This window comes from Pleurodeles waltl, chromosome 12 (genome assembly GCF_031143425.1).
Source record: "Pleurodeles waltl isolate 20211129_DDA chromosome 12, aPleWal1.hap1.20221129, whole genome shotgun sequence".
In the NCBI taxonomy this organism is placed as follows: Eukaryota; Metazoa; Chordata; class Amphibia; order Caudata; family Salamandridae; genus Pleurodeles; species Pleurodeles waltl.
Genome location: NC_090451.1, coordinates 653311138 through 653329076, shown reverse-complemented (window position 1 = coordinate 653329076; position 17939 = coordinate 653311138). Strand labels below are relative to the sequence as shown.

Sequence of the window (17939 nt, the reverse complement as noted above, 5' to 3'; positions counted from 1 at the left end):
GTTGAAAAATTTGTTGCCTTCGGGAATTTATGAAAAATTGAGGGAGAAAAATTGGGTAGTTGATGCTGTTGAATTAAATTGGGCAACTCTTGAAACACGTGAAAGTGATCGCGCACCGGGGGGAGATATACACCAGGATATAAAGGCGTTGCCAGGTCTTATTCTCAAAGTATTACCCCAACTCCTTACTACTAAAAAAAGAGGATTGGGATGCCATTTCGGCTTGTAAGCAAAAACCTGGTGAGGATACTGGGGATTATTATTCCCGATTAGAGGAATGTTTCGCTATCAATAGCGGTCTTAAACCAAATAGTGACTCCTACCCCCACCTGTTTGTGTCCAAATTGGTAGAAAATAGTTTGCCTAAATTAAAGGAAAGGGTTCAAAGAGTTGAAAGTTCCTGGCAGGCTCAGACTCCTTCCCAAGTTTTACGAATATTACAATATCATCAAAATAGACTGAGGGAGGAAGAAGAGCGTGAAAAGACGAGACTGAAAGAAACTAAGATAAGAGCTTTAGTCGCACAGACTGTAATGCCCAGAACAGGCCCGCCGCCACAACAACAAAAGACAACAACTACCTCCAAGGGTGTTTGTAATTACTGTAAGAAACAAGGACATTATGTCAAAGGCTTGCAAGGGAATGTAACATGTCCCGTTCTGAAACACAATTTGGCCACAGGTAAAACGTTATCTAGACCCCATGTTCCTCGGGAACAATACAAAACAGAGGGAAGAGTTCCCAAGAGCCAGGATAAAGAAATAAAACAGAGCGCACAGATGTACATGAATGGAGAGGATAATGGGTATGCCGATTTTCCCAGTTTCTTCTGAAGTTGCCCAGGGAGGGAAGAGGATAAATTGCCCCTTATCCCTATACCTGTGGACCAGACTGGTCCATATGTGGACGTTCACCTCCTGGGACAAGAAAAGAAGTTTTTATTGGATACCGGGGCAAGCAAAACAACAATTGATCACAATGAACTGCCTCAAGCACCACTGTCAGGGAACAAAAATGTTTCCCTAGGTTTTTCAGGTCAGCCCATTACTAGTAATACTTCAGAGCCCTTACCTTTACAAGTCGGCCCCCTCACCACGACCACTGATCTTCTTTTAACAGATGCTTGCCCCGAAAATTTGCTAGGCATTAAACAACTGAAAGAATTGGGAGCTATTATAGTATGCTCCCCCCAGGATGTACGCCTTTTCTTACGAGATTTTAAAGGCCACTATACCGTTAGAGTTGGATCCTCGACTTGCACAGCTTCCCCCCGAATTGTGGGCCACCAGCTCCACCTCGGTTGGGCGAATGACTATTGTGCCTCACAAAATTATATTGAAAGATGGAGCCATATTACCACGATTACGCCAGTATAAAATACCTCTGCAAGCTGAGAGGGATCTCATTTCCATCATAGAAGATCTCATCAAAGCAGGGGTAGTGATAGAAGTACCTTCAAACACAGTTAATTCCCCTGTATTACCAGTAGCAAAGAAAGTCCAACAGGGTGAAAATCCCAGTTATAGACTGGTAGTTGATCTACGAGAACTTAATAAGTGTGTGGTGTCCCAACATCCTGTTGTACCAGATATCTCCACACTTTTAACTACTGTTGATTGCGAGGCATCTTATTTCACCGTCATCGATCTCAAGAATGCGTTCTTCAGCGTACCCATACATGAAGATAGCCAGTATTTGTTCGGGTTCTCACTGTCCGGAAGGAGCTTCCGGTTTACGCGAGCTCCTCAGGGATTTACTGACAGCCCGAGCATCTACAGTCAGGCATTAAAAAGACAATTAGACACTATACAAATGCCTCAAAATACTGCACTCCTGCAATACGTTGATGATCTACTCATCACGGCTCGCTCTGAACAGTCATGTGTACAAGCCTCGTTAATTGTATTAACGTTTCTTGCTGAAAATGGTCATAAGGTGTCACCAAATAAGTTACAGTTTTGTCAACAGCAAGTGGCCTACTTAGGGCACTTGCTGTCGAAGGAGGGTAGACAACTGACACAAGAAAGAATACAGTTGGTACTAAATATACCCCAACCAAAAACACAGAAACAAGTACGTGAATTCATAGGATTAACATCCTACTGCAGACAATGGATCCCTCAGTTTGCATTAATATCTAAACCACTTGTACACCTCACAACATTGGAAGCAAGTGCAACACCCCAACTTCCCTGGACAGAGGAACATACACACGCATTCCAAACGTTGAAACAAGCAATGTGTCAGGCTCCTGTATTAGCTACCCCCGATTACCACAAAGATTTCACATTATTTGTTACTGAGAAAAATGGGACTGCTTTGTCAGTACTTACACAGGAACAAGCAGGCAAACAAAGGCCGTGCGGATATTTTTCATCCACCCTGGATTCAGTAGCACAAGCCCTCCCTGCATGCCTGAAAGCTGTAGCAGCGACAGCCCAAGCTATCAGACAAAGTGACACCATAGTATTAGGACACCCACTAGTAGTAAGGGTTCCTCATGCAGTGGAACTACTACTCAATAGAACACAGACTCAACATTTGACCATAGCTAGATTGACAGGGTATGAACTGACACTGTTCCAACCCCACATTCAAATACTTAGATGTAACACCCTGAATCCAGCGACACTCTTACCTCTCCCTGAAGAGACAGACGGAGTACATGATTGTATAGAAGTGATTGAACAAGTGACTAAACCAAGATCAGACCTAGGAGATATTCCTTTAAAAGATGCGGAACAAAATATATATGTGGACGGCTCATGTAAAAGAAATGAAAAAGGGGAACTGAAAGCAGCCTATGCAGTAACCACAAAAACACAGGTACTAGAATGTCGACAAATACCAATTCTCTCGGCGCAGGCTGCAGAATTAATAGCCTTGAGTAGAGCTTGTCACATAGGGAAGAAAAAAAAGATAAACATTTACACCGACTCACAGTATGCCTTCGGGGTAGTACACAATTTCGGAACGCTATGGAGAGAAAGAGGTTTCATGACATCCCATGGATCAAAAATACAACATGCAGACCTCATAACACAGTTATTGGACGACATACACTTGCCCGAACAAATAGCTGTAATTAAATGCAAAGCACATTCAAAGGGAACAGATGATGTCGCTATAGGAAATGCCTTAGCAGACCAAACAGCTCAGGAAATGACACAGGAAGACGTAGACAAAGGGTCACCCCATGACCTTGCATTTATAGGACATACACAAACTACCAGAGATACCGCTATTGATATACTAGACATACAGAGTCATGCTACAAAAGAAGAAAAAGAAAAATGGAAAAAGGAGGGAGGGATCTTGACAGACCAGGGATGGATGGTGCCACACAAAGCAGTCTGGTATCTACCGGACGCCATGGTACAGATCATTATAGAAACAATACATGGGCCAGCCCATTTAGGAGAAAAGGCTATGCTAGATGTAACAAGATCTATATGGGACAATAAACACCTTAGAGCCGCAGCCAAAAACAAGGTCCAAACATGCATGATATGTTGCCAGTACAACATCGGGAAGGGTGTGACAGTAGGCTCAGGAGGATTTCATCCTCCAGAACATCCTTTTGAGGTCATACAAATGGACTATATACAAATGGAAAGATGCAGAGGATACAAGTATGTCCTTGTAGTAGTATGTACATTAACAAGGTGGACAGAAGCCTACCCCGTACCTGATTATACTGCCAACACCACTGCCAAACAATTGATTAAGGAATACTTTCCTAGGTTTGGTCTACCTCGAGTCATATACTCTGACAATGGCCAACCATTCTCATCTGAATTAATGAAGAAAATTTCGCTCTTGCTGGGATACCAGTGGAAATTCCACTGCGTACGCCACCCACAAGCAGCTGGTTTAGTCGAGCGACACAACCAAACACTAAAAAACAAATTGGCGAAAATTTGTGCCGATAAGAAAGTTGATTGGATAACAGCTTTACCTGTAGCATTGTTCTACATGAGAATGGTTCCCCATTCCAGGACTGGACTAGCTCCCTATGAGATAGTTTTTGGTAGACCACCTAACATATGGGGGACACCGCGAGCTAAGGCTATAACAGACATTGAACTACCTGTGTTGACAGATTATCTGGCTTCTTTGATGTCTGCACTTCAATCTTGTCGTTCACAGGTTGCAGCTGCATTTCCTGATAATACTGAACCCAAAGAACACCAGATCAGACCGGGAGACTGGGTCCTCATCCGGAATTTTGATCGCGCGACGCCTCTTGAGCCCAGGTGGAAGGAACCCAAGCTTGTTCTACTGGTTACCCGAACAGCCGTGAAAGTCGAAGGACGGAAGGGCTGGTTACACGCCAGCCACTGTAAGAAATACTTTTCTAAAGAAGGGGCAGAGGACACCTTGCCTCACCTGATTCCAAAACATTCCGAACAATTGACATTACCCACAGAAGAAAGTCCCCAACAGTTATACAAGTCGAAACTTAGGTCTTCTTCCCGAGCCCAGGTCACTTAAGTCCAAACAAGCTCCTCTTGTTGGTGAAACGGCAGGGGCTCAAGGGAGATACGCCTAATGGCAAGGCTTGTGACAGAAACAAGGATGGAACAAAAGAGATTAAGGGACAAATATAAGAGAAGAATATGTACTGGACAAAATATTTTTGTATTGATATTAATGTTTTTGTTGGCAGCAACAGCATGTGTGAGTTGGATACTGTATGTGGTTTTTCCTCCAAGCAAACGAGTTCAGATACCACTTAATGACACTCAAGAACACACACATCACGATCTTCCACCTCATGAGTTGGCACATAGAGTAGCTATGCAGAACAACACCTTTGTGAAGCTATTACACTACTCACATCAAGTGGTTAATACCACTAATTGCTGGATATGTGGACGGATTCCCCCTCACCAAGATGAAGGGGGAATGCCATTAACACCATTTCCATTCTCATATAACGGCTCATGCGAGGCCTGGCTTGCCCTGATCACAGCTTACAACAGGTCTGAGATGCCAACAGATCAAAAGAGCTGGCCCTGGGGTAATCTAAACGCTGTCCTTCAAAAGGTCTGTTATCCTGATGAGGAAGGGTTACCACAGGCTAATGGAACGGTATTCGAAAGAGAAGAATACCGACAGGATGACTTGACTTTTAAGCTGAAAAGGTCCAGGTCTCAAGGAGAGGGAGGGCCAATAACCATATCAGTTTTCAAAGTAAAAGGACACTTGTGCATCCAGAAGACTGGCACTATCTCTGTAGGATACAGTGAATGCAATTCTACTGTGAAATTTACGGATCATGGTCGGTCCTCATTTCAGACCACCAGACATACCTATTTCATTTGCGGCCAGTCTGCCTATGTCCGTCTTCCCTACAACTGGGGGGGGGGGGGGGGAGATGTTATATATCCTTCTTATTGCCACCTGTTTTCCTTGCCTCTTCGACGTACCACAAGGATCATCGAATTAGTGCAGGGAGGTACAAGAGGTATATAGATACATCTGGAATAGATCAAACTGAAACTGCTGCAGAACAATATACTGATTTTAATAGAGGTTTTTTCTTCTTCATCGGACCAGTGCAGAACAGTAAGCTTATACGTAGACTTACTCGAACAGTAGAGGCAGTTGTGAATCAGACTATAGCCGCTTTGGGGAACTTGACTCAGGAACAATCCGCTATTAGAATGGTAGCGCTCCAGAATCGTCTTGTTCTCGACGTCATACTAGCGGAGAAGGGTGGGGCCTGTAAAATTATCGGGTCGAGCTGTTGCATTTTCATTCCCGATAACGCCCCCTCAGTCTATAAAGCTATTTATAAATTACACAAAATAGCATCAGGATTACACCAGGAACCAGGCACCTGGACCTGGTCAGGATGGTTTTGGGGGTTGGTATCCTCCTGGGGCTGGAAGTTACTGTCCATAGTCGGGATAATATTCGCAGTACTTATGGGGTGTTGTCTTTGCATACAATGTGGTCCACCGCTCTGTGGATTGTGTATTACCCTGTGCACTCCTAGAAGACATACTCAGGAGGAGGAAAGTGCCAGGATCTACTTCAATTGCCGGTAGAAGACCGTGATTGCACTCTGGTGCAAGGAGGGAATGTGGAAAAGTAAAATATCGCACCCTCATGCAATCACTGTACCTTGACATCTAGGCATCCATTTTGAGAGTAAGCATCCATTTTGAGAATGTCTTGACAAACCTTATTGTTGACACTCTGGAGAGTGCAGCTGGAGACAAACTGCCTTGCATGATACGCTTTGGGCAGGATGTGAGCCGCCCACGTAGCTGTGGTTAAGCCGATTCTGCCGTTGCTGAGAGAAAAAGGTCGCTTTGACGGAACAACCTGTGGTTGGAACACAGTTACACCGGTTATTTTTTTTCTTTTTCCCCTCGCACTCTATTCTGCACCCCAGCTTTGACATTTCTCTGTCTGCATGCTATTTTTATGTATTTCCACTGACGCACATAGAAGTGTTTTTCTAAAGTTTGCTTGATGGAAAATTACAGAATTATTGCTATTCGCTTGTGTTGTGCAAGAAATGTATAAAAGCTGCAAGCTGCGCAATGTTGAGCAGACCACTCCCTAACCCGCTTGGTGAGGGAGCTCTCCCTTAACTCGAGTTATTGAAATAAACCTTGATTATACTCCACGTCCCGGACTCTGTCTCCTTCCTCATTTACCTATTACTAGAAAATTATGAAATAAGATAAGGTAAAATAAATTATTTACCACACCTCGAGATCCCCTTTGTGCTGAGTCCACTGCTTTCGGAGGCACCACTGAAGAGCCCTCATGTGCCAGCGAGCATGAGTGACCAACAGAATGCAAGAAGCAAACAGACCGAGCAGACGAAGGACCTTGAGGACTGGAATGACCGCTCCACTTTGAAACATTGGAACGAACGCCTGAATGTCCTGAATCCGCTGGGGTGGAGGAAAGGCTTGATTCAATGTTGTGTCCAGAACTGCCCCTATGAACAGGAGGCACTGAGAGGGCTCTAGGTGAGATTTGGGCACGTTCACCTAAAAAGCCCAGATCGAACAACAACTGGGTTGTCGCCTGCAGGTGACGCGGCACGAGCTCCGGAGACTTGACTTTGATCAACCAATCGTCCAGGTAAGGAAATACAGCTATCCCATTCCTTCTGAGCTCTGCTGCAACCACCGCCATCACCTTCGTGAAGACTCGAGGTGCTGAAGTAAGACCAAACGGAAGGACCGCAAACTGATAGTGCTGCGATCCCACCCTAAACCGGAGATACTTCCTGTGCGACTTGAGTATCGGAATATGAAAGTAAGCATCCTTCAAGTCGACAGACACCATCCAATCTCCTTCGTTCAATGCCAAAAGTACCTGAGCTAGGGTCACCATTTTGAACTTTTCCTGTTTGAGGAACCAATTCAAAATCCTCAGGTCCATGATTGGTCTCAATCGGCAATCCTTCTTGGGGATCAGGAAGTATCTTGAATAACAACCCTGACCCCTCTCCTGCTCCGGAACCAACTCTACTGCACCCTTTGAAAGGAGGACTAGAACTTCCTGTTCTAATAACAGGAGATGTTCTTCTGAACAGAAGGATGGACGGGCAGGATTTGGGGGGTGGAAACTCCCGAAAGGGAAGGGCATAGCCTTTCCCCACAATGCTGGTAACCCAGGAGTCCGATGTTATTGCCTCCCACATGTGGAGAAAGTTCATTAACCTCCCCCCTACATGAGTGGCATGCAAAGGAATTGATAGATGACTAAGGCTGCTTCCCATGCTGCACACCTCCAGAGGAAGAGGCAGAGGCAGAGTGCTGCTGGGCGGCTCCTCTGGTTCGGACCCTACCCCTCCCCCTGTATGACCTATAGGGGAGAGCAGTGGCGGCCTGCTGCTGAAATCTGCCACGAAAGGAGGAGGAGGAGCCACGACCAAACCCCCTAAATCTTCTGAACAGCCTAGAAGAAGCAGAGGAGGAGGCTTGCAAGCCTAACGATTTTGCTGTGGCTCTACTCTCCTTAAATCTTTCAAGGGCTGAGTCCGCTTTTGATCCAAAAAGCTTATCCCCCATCAAAGGGAAGATCCAGCAGGGCTGACTGAACATCGGATGAAAATCCAGAAGAACGAAGCCAGGCCTGTCTCCTTGTAGCAACAGTAGTGCCCATAGCTCTGGCCACAGAATCAGTCGTGTCTAGCCCCGACTGGATTACTTGGGTCGCCGCAGCCTGAGCATCAGAAACAAGGTTCAACACCTCCTGAGGCATTTCTGAATGAGACGACTTGATCTCCTTCATAAGGGCTTAGATGTACCTGCCCAAAATGCATGTGGCATTGGTGGACTTGAGAGCCATACTGCAAGATGAAAATGCTTTCTTGGAAGACTGGTCCATCTTTTTAGAGTCCCTGTCCGAAGGCACACCCGGAAAAGAGCCTGGAGCAGTGCGAGATGAACATGAAGCCTGTACAACCATGCTTTCTGGAGTCGGGTGCCTCGACAAAAAGCCTGGATCCGCAGGAGCCACACGATACCTGCGCTCCACTGTCCTATTAACAGCCAAAGATGACACTGGCTTTTTCCAGATCTCTAGAATCGGGTCCAGAAGAGCCTCATTAAATGGCAGAAGTGGCTCTGCAACTGCTGAAGCAGGATGTAACACCTCCGTCAACAAGTTGGGTTTTGATTCAGACACTGGAAGAGGAAGGTCCAAAAAGTCAGCTGCTTTTCTTATAACAGAGTGGAAAGAAGCAGCCTCCTTTGTATATTCTCCAGGAGATGTTAAGTCCCACTCTGGAGAGGTGTCTAAACCACTTGCCGTATCCAAACCCTGGAGATCTCCCAGAGGTTCTTCAATCTCCCCCTCCTCCAGGGCCTGCTTTCGATATTCTTGCTCCTCAAGGAGGCGAAGAGCTAGCCTCCTTGAATGAAGTCTGGCATCGATCCTCGGCGTCGACAGGGCGTCCTCCGACGTCGATGCCGGACGCCGATCCTCCGATCCATCGGCGCTGTGGTCTTCTTCGGCACCGACCGAGGTAAAGGATGTACAGGAGAAGAACTCTCTGGCGCCAGAACACAAGATCTTATCGGCGTCGCAGGTTGTGAAGACGACTCCAAGGGAACTGGCGCCGAACCAGCACCTCCCATAGGAAGAAAGGGCATGAAAGGTGCCGGACGTAAAGGAGCCGGAGCACCCATATTAAAGGCCAATGGCCCCGAAGGACCAGCCGGTCCACCACCTGGAGCCATTTGCTGAAAAATGGCAAACATCGCATTTAGAAATGCGGAACTGTCAGCACCTGGAGCCGAGAAAGCCAGATACTGCGGAGCCTGAGCTCGAGGTGACAACGGCGCCGGCCCCGGCGTCTGAGAAGCAGGTGAGAACTCCTGTTCCTGTTGAGGTACCTCAAAAACAGATGGTGGAGTCGTAGGCGAAGTCGGTGATGCGGGAGGCATCTGAGGAGTGATGGTGGGACTAACCTCCCATGTCTTTCGGCGCCAAACCGAAGGCGACCTCGAGCGTTAACGCTCTCTACTCGACCGGCGCAGAGATTCACGACGGCGCTGGCAGTCACGGTGACGCTGGTGAGACTTAGGCGATGATGATCTGCGCCAATGCCGCTTCTCCTTCTTTTTGGACTTTGCCAAAAAGAGCTTCGCCTCCCGTTCCTTCAACGCTTTTGGATTCATACGTTGACAGGAATCACATTTCTTCACGTCATGGTCGGAGCTCAGACACCACAAGCAATCCACATGTGGGTCTGTCACGACATCTTGCCTCCGCACTCCCTGCAGGGCTTACATCCAGACATCTCGAAGAAAGAAACATTAACTGTAACTACACAGAGTAGAAACAGTAGCTCCCTCGAAGAATAACCGTCATTTGAAGGCACGAAAAAAGGGAACGGACGTCAGCACACCTGCGAGGACCTCTTATTGCCTGTATGGCGTCCGACGGCGTCGCGTGGGCAATTATGATGTCCTCGTTGACGTGCAGAAGCTAGGAAGAAAATTTCTGTTGGAAGCTGCCGCAGGGGGAAAATTCAATGAGTGAGGAATCCACAGGTAGTTGTATCCATCAGAAACAGCCGGCGGGATCCGGGGACGCTGGTGGTCAGTGTTTTGACCACCAGCATGAACACGGCGGTTTTTACTGCAGTGTTCATAATGAGGGCCTATGTCACATCATGGGGACGGTTGCAAAGACGGCTGATCTTCGAGTGGCGGCTTCCCTAGATTTTGAAAACGCTGTGCTGGTCATATCTGCTCTGGGTGCTGGAGGCCATGGGAGTGGGCCCTATATTTCTTGAATGGATCAACTTATTATATACAGAACCGATGGGGTGCCATAGGAAGGGGGACCCGACAGGGTTGCCCTCTTTCACACTTACTTTTTGCACTGGCCATGGAGCCCTTGGGCGCTGTGCTGCAGGACAAGGGCTCAGCTTTGGGAAGCCGGGTGGGAGCAGACTGGCACACTTAAAAGATGAGACAAACAATCTGCCGGCCCCCTATGGGTTGCTGGCCTACTCTGGTGACCCTTCAGGCCTCAGGGTGAATTGGGGCAAGTCCTGTGCCTTTCCTTTATGGTAGGTGGAGCATGAACGTTGGGATACATTATGACAGGGGCGCCACACATGGAACTTCGAGACTTTCCACTACCTTGACGTGAATGTTTATCACACAGATGGAGACCTCCTTGATGGGAACCATGGCCGGGGCCTGGCGTAAATCCAGAAGTCCATGCATTTTTTGGATGCGCTACCTCTCTCGCCTGTGGGTCTTGCATCAATAGCAAAGATGCTAATCCTCCTGCGGCTCCCGTTTTTTTTTTTTTTTTGCAGCCCTCCCGGTACTTCCAACTAGGTCTTATTTCAGAACCTTGAGAGGACTAGATTCTGATCTTATTTGGAGGACCACCTGGAAGTGGCTTCAGAGCCCTATATTGGAGGGTGGCCTCAGGGTGGCAGACCTGGAGCTGTATTTCGTGGCTGCACAACTACAGTGGCCCGTGCAATTCAAAGACAAAGATAGGATAAAGGAGAGCACATTGGTGAAGGCAGACATTGGGGCCATGGGACTGCTAGACTGGTTGATCACGCCAGGGGGGCCAGCCAAAGGAATGGGTAGACTTGCGCGTGTAGCCAAGCAAGTTTGGATTAGATACATGCAACCCAGACATGAAGGGATCCCCTACACACCGCATGTGCCTTTGTGGGGAGTGCTGGCTGATATGGCCCTACTTGGGGCCCAGGACCCCACACCTAGGTGAGAGGCAGGGACAACACAATGGGAGATCTATACAGCGATGGCAGCCTACTCTCTTTTCAGGGCCTGTAAGAACTTTACTAGCTTGGTGCTGGCCTCTTTCTGGCGCACAATGCTCTTGTGTTGCCACTTGGGAGACACGTGGTTGGCGGGACAGGCTGAGTCGGCAGTACACCTAGGCCTACAATACTTAACATAAGGGAAGGGTCGCACAGGGATTTCAGTGCTGTATGCTGTGCTGTAGGCGGGAAACACGGAATATGCATCTCAAGACTAGTCCAAATGGGATGTAACTGGGTGTGGAATAGACCAGCAGTGGGCCATGGCCTCAGAGCAGGTAAAGAGCGTTTCACGCAATTCAGGGTTGAAATTTACACAGTTAAATTATTCACATTTGATATATCTCACACCACACTGCCTACATGTGATGTTCCCAAGAACTTCACCAGCTTGCCCGCGATGTGTAATCTGCAAATGGTCTGGCAGTGCCCACTGTTACCACATATCTGAGTGCAGGTAATTGAACACAGTTCAACAGTTATAGATGTACGATTAACACCTGATCCACTCCTATACCTCCTCGAGATTAAAGAACTTACTGAACGCAATAAATATTACCTATAATTAGTAGACCTCACATTAGACCTCTTCAAGCGCTAAATCGCTATGGCTTGGAAAGCATCACAACTGCTTACGATTAACTGCTGGCTCCAGATAACCCATAGGTGGTCTCTGGCAGAGGTGGACTCTATGGCACATGATCAACAACTGTGTGTGTGTGGGGGGTAGGGGGGGTGGGGGGTGGCGGGAATAGCACGACCACACTTTGGGACACCTACGTCAAGTTGAACCTGCCCGCTCCCTAGCTTATAGGGCCTGTTACAGTGAGTCTGACATGGGATTGCGATGAGATGTCAGTGGGGCCCATGCGCATACTCACACAATGTGAGTAGTCATCCGATGTATCTAAGAGGGCCCGTCATGGTTCACCCCCCCATTCGTCCCCCACATGCAGCTCCCCAGCAGCTCTGCCCATCTACGGGCTGTATACAATAGGTCCCCTAATACTCTCCCACCTACCCCATGTGAGGGGCTCCAACCAGGGGTTCAGAAAGGTTTTCTGCCTTTTGTAAGAGTTTTGTTTATATTGGTTACTACTTTGAAGGGAGAGGTACAAAAACTTATTTCGTGTAACTTCCCTTGCCCCTCTCTTAAACCACTTCATTCTGTATCATACCTGTGTTATGTTTTTAATGATTTGGTTGGTATGGGGGCAGTGGGACAAATATGGTCACTGGTCTTTTGGAAGTACTTATCGATCTAATCTGTATCACATGTAGAGGTCTTGTTAAAATGCCAATAAAGAAATTTAAACAAAAAAATTAGATACAAGCAGTAATTCAACTGCTTTGATAGTTCCTTGCTCTGCAAGAGTTTCCATACGAAACCAGGAGCTGGTCGTATTTAAGAAATGTTGTCACACTGGTGCAAAACTTTAAACAGCCCCTAAGATCCAATGAATGTATTGCTCGTTTTGAGGTCAAGGAGAATTGCAGAAACAATTGTGGCAAAAACACCTTTTCATTTACCTGAAAAGACATCACAGCCTTTGATATAAATTGTGAATTCAAAGCCAGTGTCACTTTATTCTTATCAAGCGCTGGGTAAAGCAGTTGGATGAAAAACATCTTAATTTCGCTAACATTTCTAGCTAACGTTATGACGGACAGAAAAGCAGTTTTCCATGATGAGGTTTATGACCAGGCTTGAAAGAGGTGTCTAGAAGAGTCCCTGATGCTGTTTTAAGTTCCTCATTCAGGGGATTTTTTTTTACATTTACTGCAAATGTGCAGAAAAAGTCCCCTCACGAATTCCGTAATCACTCTGGTAAAAATAAAAAAAATAAAAAAAGGGCCCGGGAATTAGTTGTTCTAGGATACCCAGAGAGAGTGGCCAGATGACCTCTACCAGAAGGGCTTAGACCCGATTCCACCAAGTTTAGAAGGTACAGTAAGTCTGTGTATGAATCACTGTAAGAGGGTCAATGAAGCTTGCAGCTTGTCAGATGCAGAAACATTTCTATTTCCGTGCTAAAAGATTCCTTTGGCCAGCGTGCTGGGATGAGAAAAAGACAGATTTTTAGGTATAAAGCAGAAATGCAGTAATTTGCAAGGAGGTTTAATTGTGATAAGAAGTTGACCATGGTTCCTGGATGGGAGATAAGGTTTGAGTCTAACAGTGTTCTCTATTGACAAATACGGTAGATCAGTGCACTAGAACTGCCTGGCCTGTGCAAGTGACAGGAGGTTAAATTTGCATGTTTGTTTTCTCTGCTTCCAAAGGGCCCTTGGGATCAAGGAAATCACAGGAACAGCACATGCAAATTTTCCTTTCCAAGGACTATTAAGTACCTCGAGTCCCAGAAAATCCATGTTCTTGCAAAGATACAGTAGCTGGAACTTTCTGGTGTTACAAACAGATCTAGGGCCACAACTCTGATATACCAACCTATTTATCGGTTGTTCTACTACCATTCATGGAAGTATTTGTTTCACCTTTTTAAGAGGTCTGCAATGTAGTCCTGGAGGCTTAGCACATGTTCTATTGCTAGTTTGTATCTGTGTTTCAACAGATGTCTTGATTAGCCCTTCCTGCAAGAGCAGCTGTGATTGTGTTCTACTCATTTCCTTACGTAATAAAAAGTAGTCCTATAGTCTCTTCTTATCAAGACCAGCTGATGCACATGTATCTGTAAAAGAGACATCTGAGCAAGTCTGACTGCCCTGATCACCAAGATGTTTATTTTAAGGCTTTGCTCAAGCAGGAATAAGTTGAATAAAATTGTAAGGCTAATGGATTGTAAAGGCTACACCCAGGACACAAAGTATAGCAATTACACTCCTATACACACTCATGATTGAGGGCAAGTCAATCAATTTAATGGTATGCGTGCTGGTCTTTAGTTTTTCCTACGTTTTATAAGATGCTACTGTAGGAATGTTTATTGGATAATGTTTGACATTTTTGCTAATATATTAGTTCACTCTGTACAGTGGAGTAACATTACAATTTCACACACACACACACATATATATATATATACACACACACACTATATATATATATACACACACACACACACACACCTTAGTAACTAGGATATTGTATGATGTGACTCGACAAGTACCCTCTCACTGGTATTAAAATTTCATCCTCGTCATACACTCCCAAATTGTCCAGGCACTTGCCTGTTTTATCATGGCTCCCTGACGTCCTATGATGGCTTTCACAGCATCCTGTGGTACCTTCATCTCCACTTCAATATCATCCTCTCCCACAAATGCTGGATAATCATCTGAAGAAAAACCAAGCAAAATTAAACACCCACATTTCTACATTGCAGCCCAATCGTATCCATGCAAGTGCAAGCAAACACGCCACAAAAATAGCATAAGAGACATTAAAGAAAACGTCTAGGTGGATATGGAGAAGAATCTACAATATTTATTGTACAGACATCTAAACATTTAAAGTTCCATCAATGCTGCCACTTGTTTCCAATTTTAAGACATCTCAAGCAGTTTGGTATTCAGCGCCTCGCTTTTAAATAACATCACCTGAAAGGTTCCAACAAACACGTTTTCAACTGTAATTCTGTCTCACTTCCAAGGACACTTTGCTATAGCCCTTCTGTAGGAAATATCTGTTCAACATGCACACAAACAAGCACATATCTATGCGGTGTAGGAAGCTGGCTCTGTATACACTATACCAAAGTGTGCAGAAAGTCCAGTGGATACACAGAGGCTTTACAGAGGCTAAAGAAGATAATATTCATGCTCTCTTTTGTGGTAGTGTGGTCGGGCAGTTGGCTTATCAGAGGGTAGTGCTAAGCATTTGTTGTACACACACAGTCAAGAAATGAGGCACTGACTCAATGACTAACTCCAGGCTAATTATTTTATGTATCAAAAAATATACTTTGTTGCTTTATTTCTAGAACCAAAATGATTTCTGTTGCAGGGAAATACAGTTTCAAGAATGTATCACTTTCAAGCATCAAATGCACTTTGTTTAGAATTCACAGATAAAACAGTTTACAGGCAAGTAATACAATCAGTTTCAAGAGTGAACACAGTACAATTCCTCACAGAAAGCAATGCAGTCCTTGTGGAGGAAAAGTAACAACACAATTCATATGTAAGTACTTGACTTATGATCTTAGTCTTTGGGTGTTAAGGTGTCCACAGGGCAAAGTTTAGGGAGACACCAAGGGTGCACCCCCAGCAACATGGTACCGGCCAGGTACAGAGGTCAAAGTTGGTGTTGGGCGTCCAATGGAATCTCATGGAGGCAGGGGGTGCTCAGAAAGAAACAGCTTGCAGGTAAGTACCTGCAACTTTAGGGCACAGACCTGGGAAGTTTAGATCAGAACCAAATACACACCCTCAGCAGCACAGGGACAGCTGGATGCAGGGTGCAAACACAGCATAGGACGCCAAATGCTTTTCAATGAGGGGACACAAAAATGCTGCAGGAGTTGTTCATGGAGTCAACTGAAGAAAACCAACTCCTTGACAGGTAAGTAGAGAGCCCACTGGACATTGGTTGGTTTCCCCAAGGCCAGGGTGCTGGGAGTGCATAGGTACCTTTAGGTGACATGAAATAGTCACAGGAGCCGGTCGTGGTCAGGGGGGTCCTCCAGATTTATGCTGCAGGCGTCTTCTTGTTGATCAGGAGGGGTCAACCCAGGGTGGACTCGAGGTCGGAATCGTCTGGGGACCTTCTCTGGACCGGTGGGCCACCTGGACATGGGCAGCGGGTGTCAGGTGTATAATGGACAGGCCTTGCAGATCCAGGGCAGCTCTGGAGTACTTCTTGGAGGTTACAGGGCTGCTGTCCTCGGGAGATCTTGGTCCTTGGGTAGGCAGCCAGTCCTCTGGGGGTTTGTAGAGGTCACTGGTCCTGCAGGACATCTTCTTGTAGCATGATTCTTGAAGCTGCAGACAAGGGCTGGGGCCAAGTCAGTTGTCGTTTGGAGTCTTCTCTGCTGGTGCGGCTCTTCAGTCCTTGTTAGGTCACCAGGAATCAGAAAAGCAAGGTTCAGGGGTGCTCCTAAATACTAGATTTAGGGATCTTAAAGGGGTCAGAGAGTAGTAGCCAATGGCTACTGTCCCTGAGAGTGGTTACACCCTTCCTGTGCCACTCCCTTTTGGGGGGTGGGGGGGGGGGGGGGGGGGGAGGACACATTCTTTACCCTACTGGCTAACATCCTCCAAAGCAAGATATTGGATTCTGCTAGGAGGGGTTCACCTCAGCTCTGGGCACCCTAGGGGTGGTCCTAGCTGGGGTGCGCACACCTCCTGGTGTTTACTAATTTTCCTACAGGGCCTGCCACCAAAAGTGTGGCTTGGTCCAGGGGGCGGGCATCTCCACTAGCTGGAGTGCCATTGGGCAGTGTAACACAAGGGGGGAGCCTTTGAGGCTCACAGCCAGTCCCCAGAGAGCACAAAGGCTCTCACTCCATGGGGTCAGAAATGTGTCTGTTAGTGGCAGGCTGGCACAGATGGGTCAGCCTTACACTGGAGGGTTGGGTGAGATCCAAGGGCATCCTTAAGATGTCCTCAGAGAGCATTTTTCAATAAATCCAACACAGACATCAGTGTGGGTTTATTGAGCTGAGACGTTTAATGCCAAACTTCCCAGTCTTTAGTGAAGCCATCACAGAACTGTGGAGTTCGTAATAACAAACTCCCAGCCCATGTACTCAATATGGCCACACTGCACTTACAATGTCTAAGAACAGACTTAGAAACTGTAGGGACATATTGCTCATGCAGCTACGCCCTCGACTATGGTATAGTGCACCCTGACTTAGGGCTGCAAGGCCTGCTAGACGGGTGACTTACCTATGCCACAGGCAGTGGTTTGTGGGCATGGCACCCAGAGAGAGGTTCAATTTCAACTCTCCATTTTTCTTCCCACCAACACACACTATCTGCAATGGCAGTGCGCATGTGTTTGGTGAGGGGTCCCTTAGGGTGACACAATACATGCTGCAGCCCTTAGAGAAGCTCCCTGGCCACAGGGCCCTTGGCACTACAGGTACCTTTCACAAGGGACTTAGCTGTGTGCCAGGTGTGTGCCAATAGTGGAAGCAATCGTACAGTTTAGGGAAAGAACAGAGGTGCAGGGCCTGGTTAGCAGGATTCCAGTACACACTTAGTCAATTTAACATCAGATATCAGGCAAAAAGTGTGAGGTAACCATGCCAAAAGGGACACTTTCCTACAGGTGGTATATGGATAGCCATCAGAGTACATGGTCTCATTAATCCTCTGAGCTTATGCAGGAAAATAAAAAGAGGTGCAATGTATGGATGATGTGGAGAGGAGTGGTGTGTGTGTGGGGTGGGGCAATTTACTCCTGTGTGCCCTTAACTGGACATCTACTTACGTGTGTGTGTGTGTGTGTGTGTGTGTGTGTGTGTGTATATCAGATATGCGTACATCTACCATGTAAGGTAGGTGTACAAACAAGCAGGCAAACGATTGCTGGTAAGAGGTGAGGTGCAGTGGGGGCTCAGTATGGAAAGTGGGGGTCATTTATAAAACGGGATGGGTAGGGGTGGAGAAGAAACCGACTGGGGCTGATGAGAAAAGACAACCACTATGTGGAGTGCTCAAACACAAAAATAGTAGC

General features: G+C 46.5%; 1 protein-coding gene across 6 annotated transcripts in view; it reads right to left on the bottom strand.

Moving 5' to 3' along the window:
• The window catches only part of TDRKH (tudor and KH domain containing), a 445279-nt gene that overhangs the window by 401401 nt on the left and 25939 nt on the right, over window positions 1–17939 (bottom strand). For all 6 annotated transcript variants that reach the window (XM_069218300.1, XM_069218302.1, XM_069218305.1 and 3 more), the window contains exon 3: window positions 14486–14592. In XM_069218300.1, the coding sequence (XP_069074401.1) occupies window positions 14486–14592 (107 nt within the window). The remainder of the gene's footprint in view (window positions 1–14485; window positions 14593–17939) is intronic.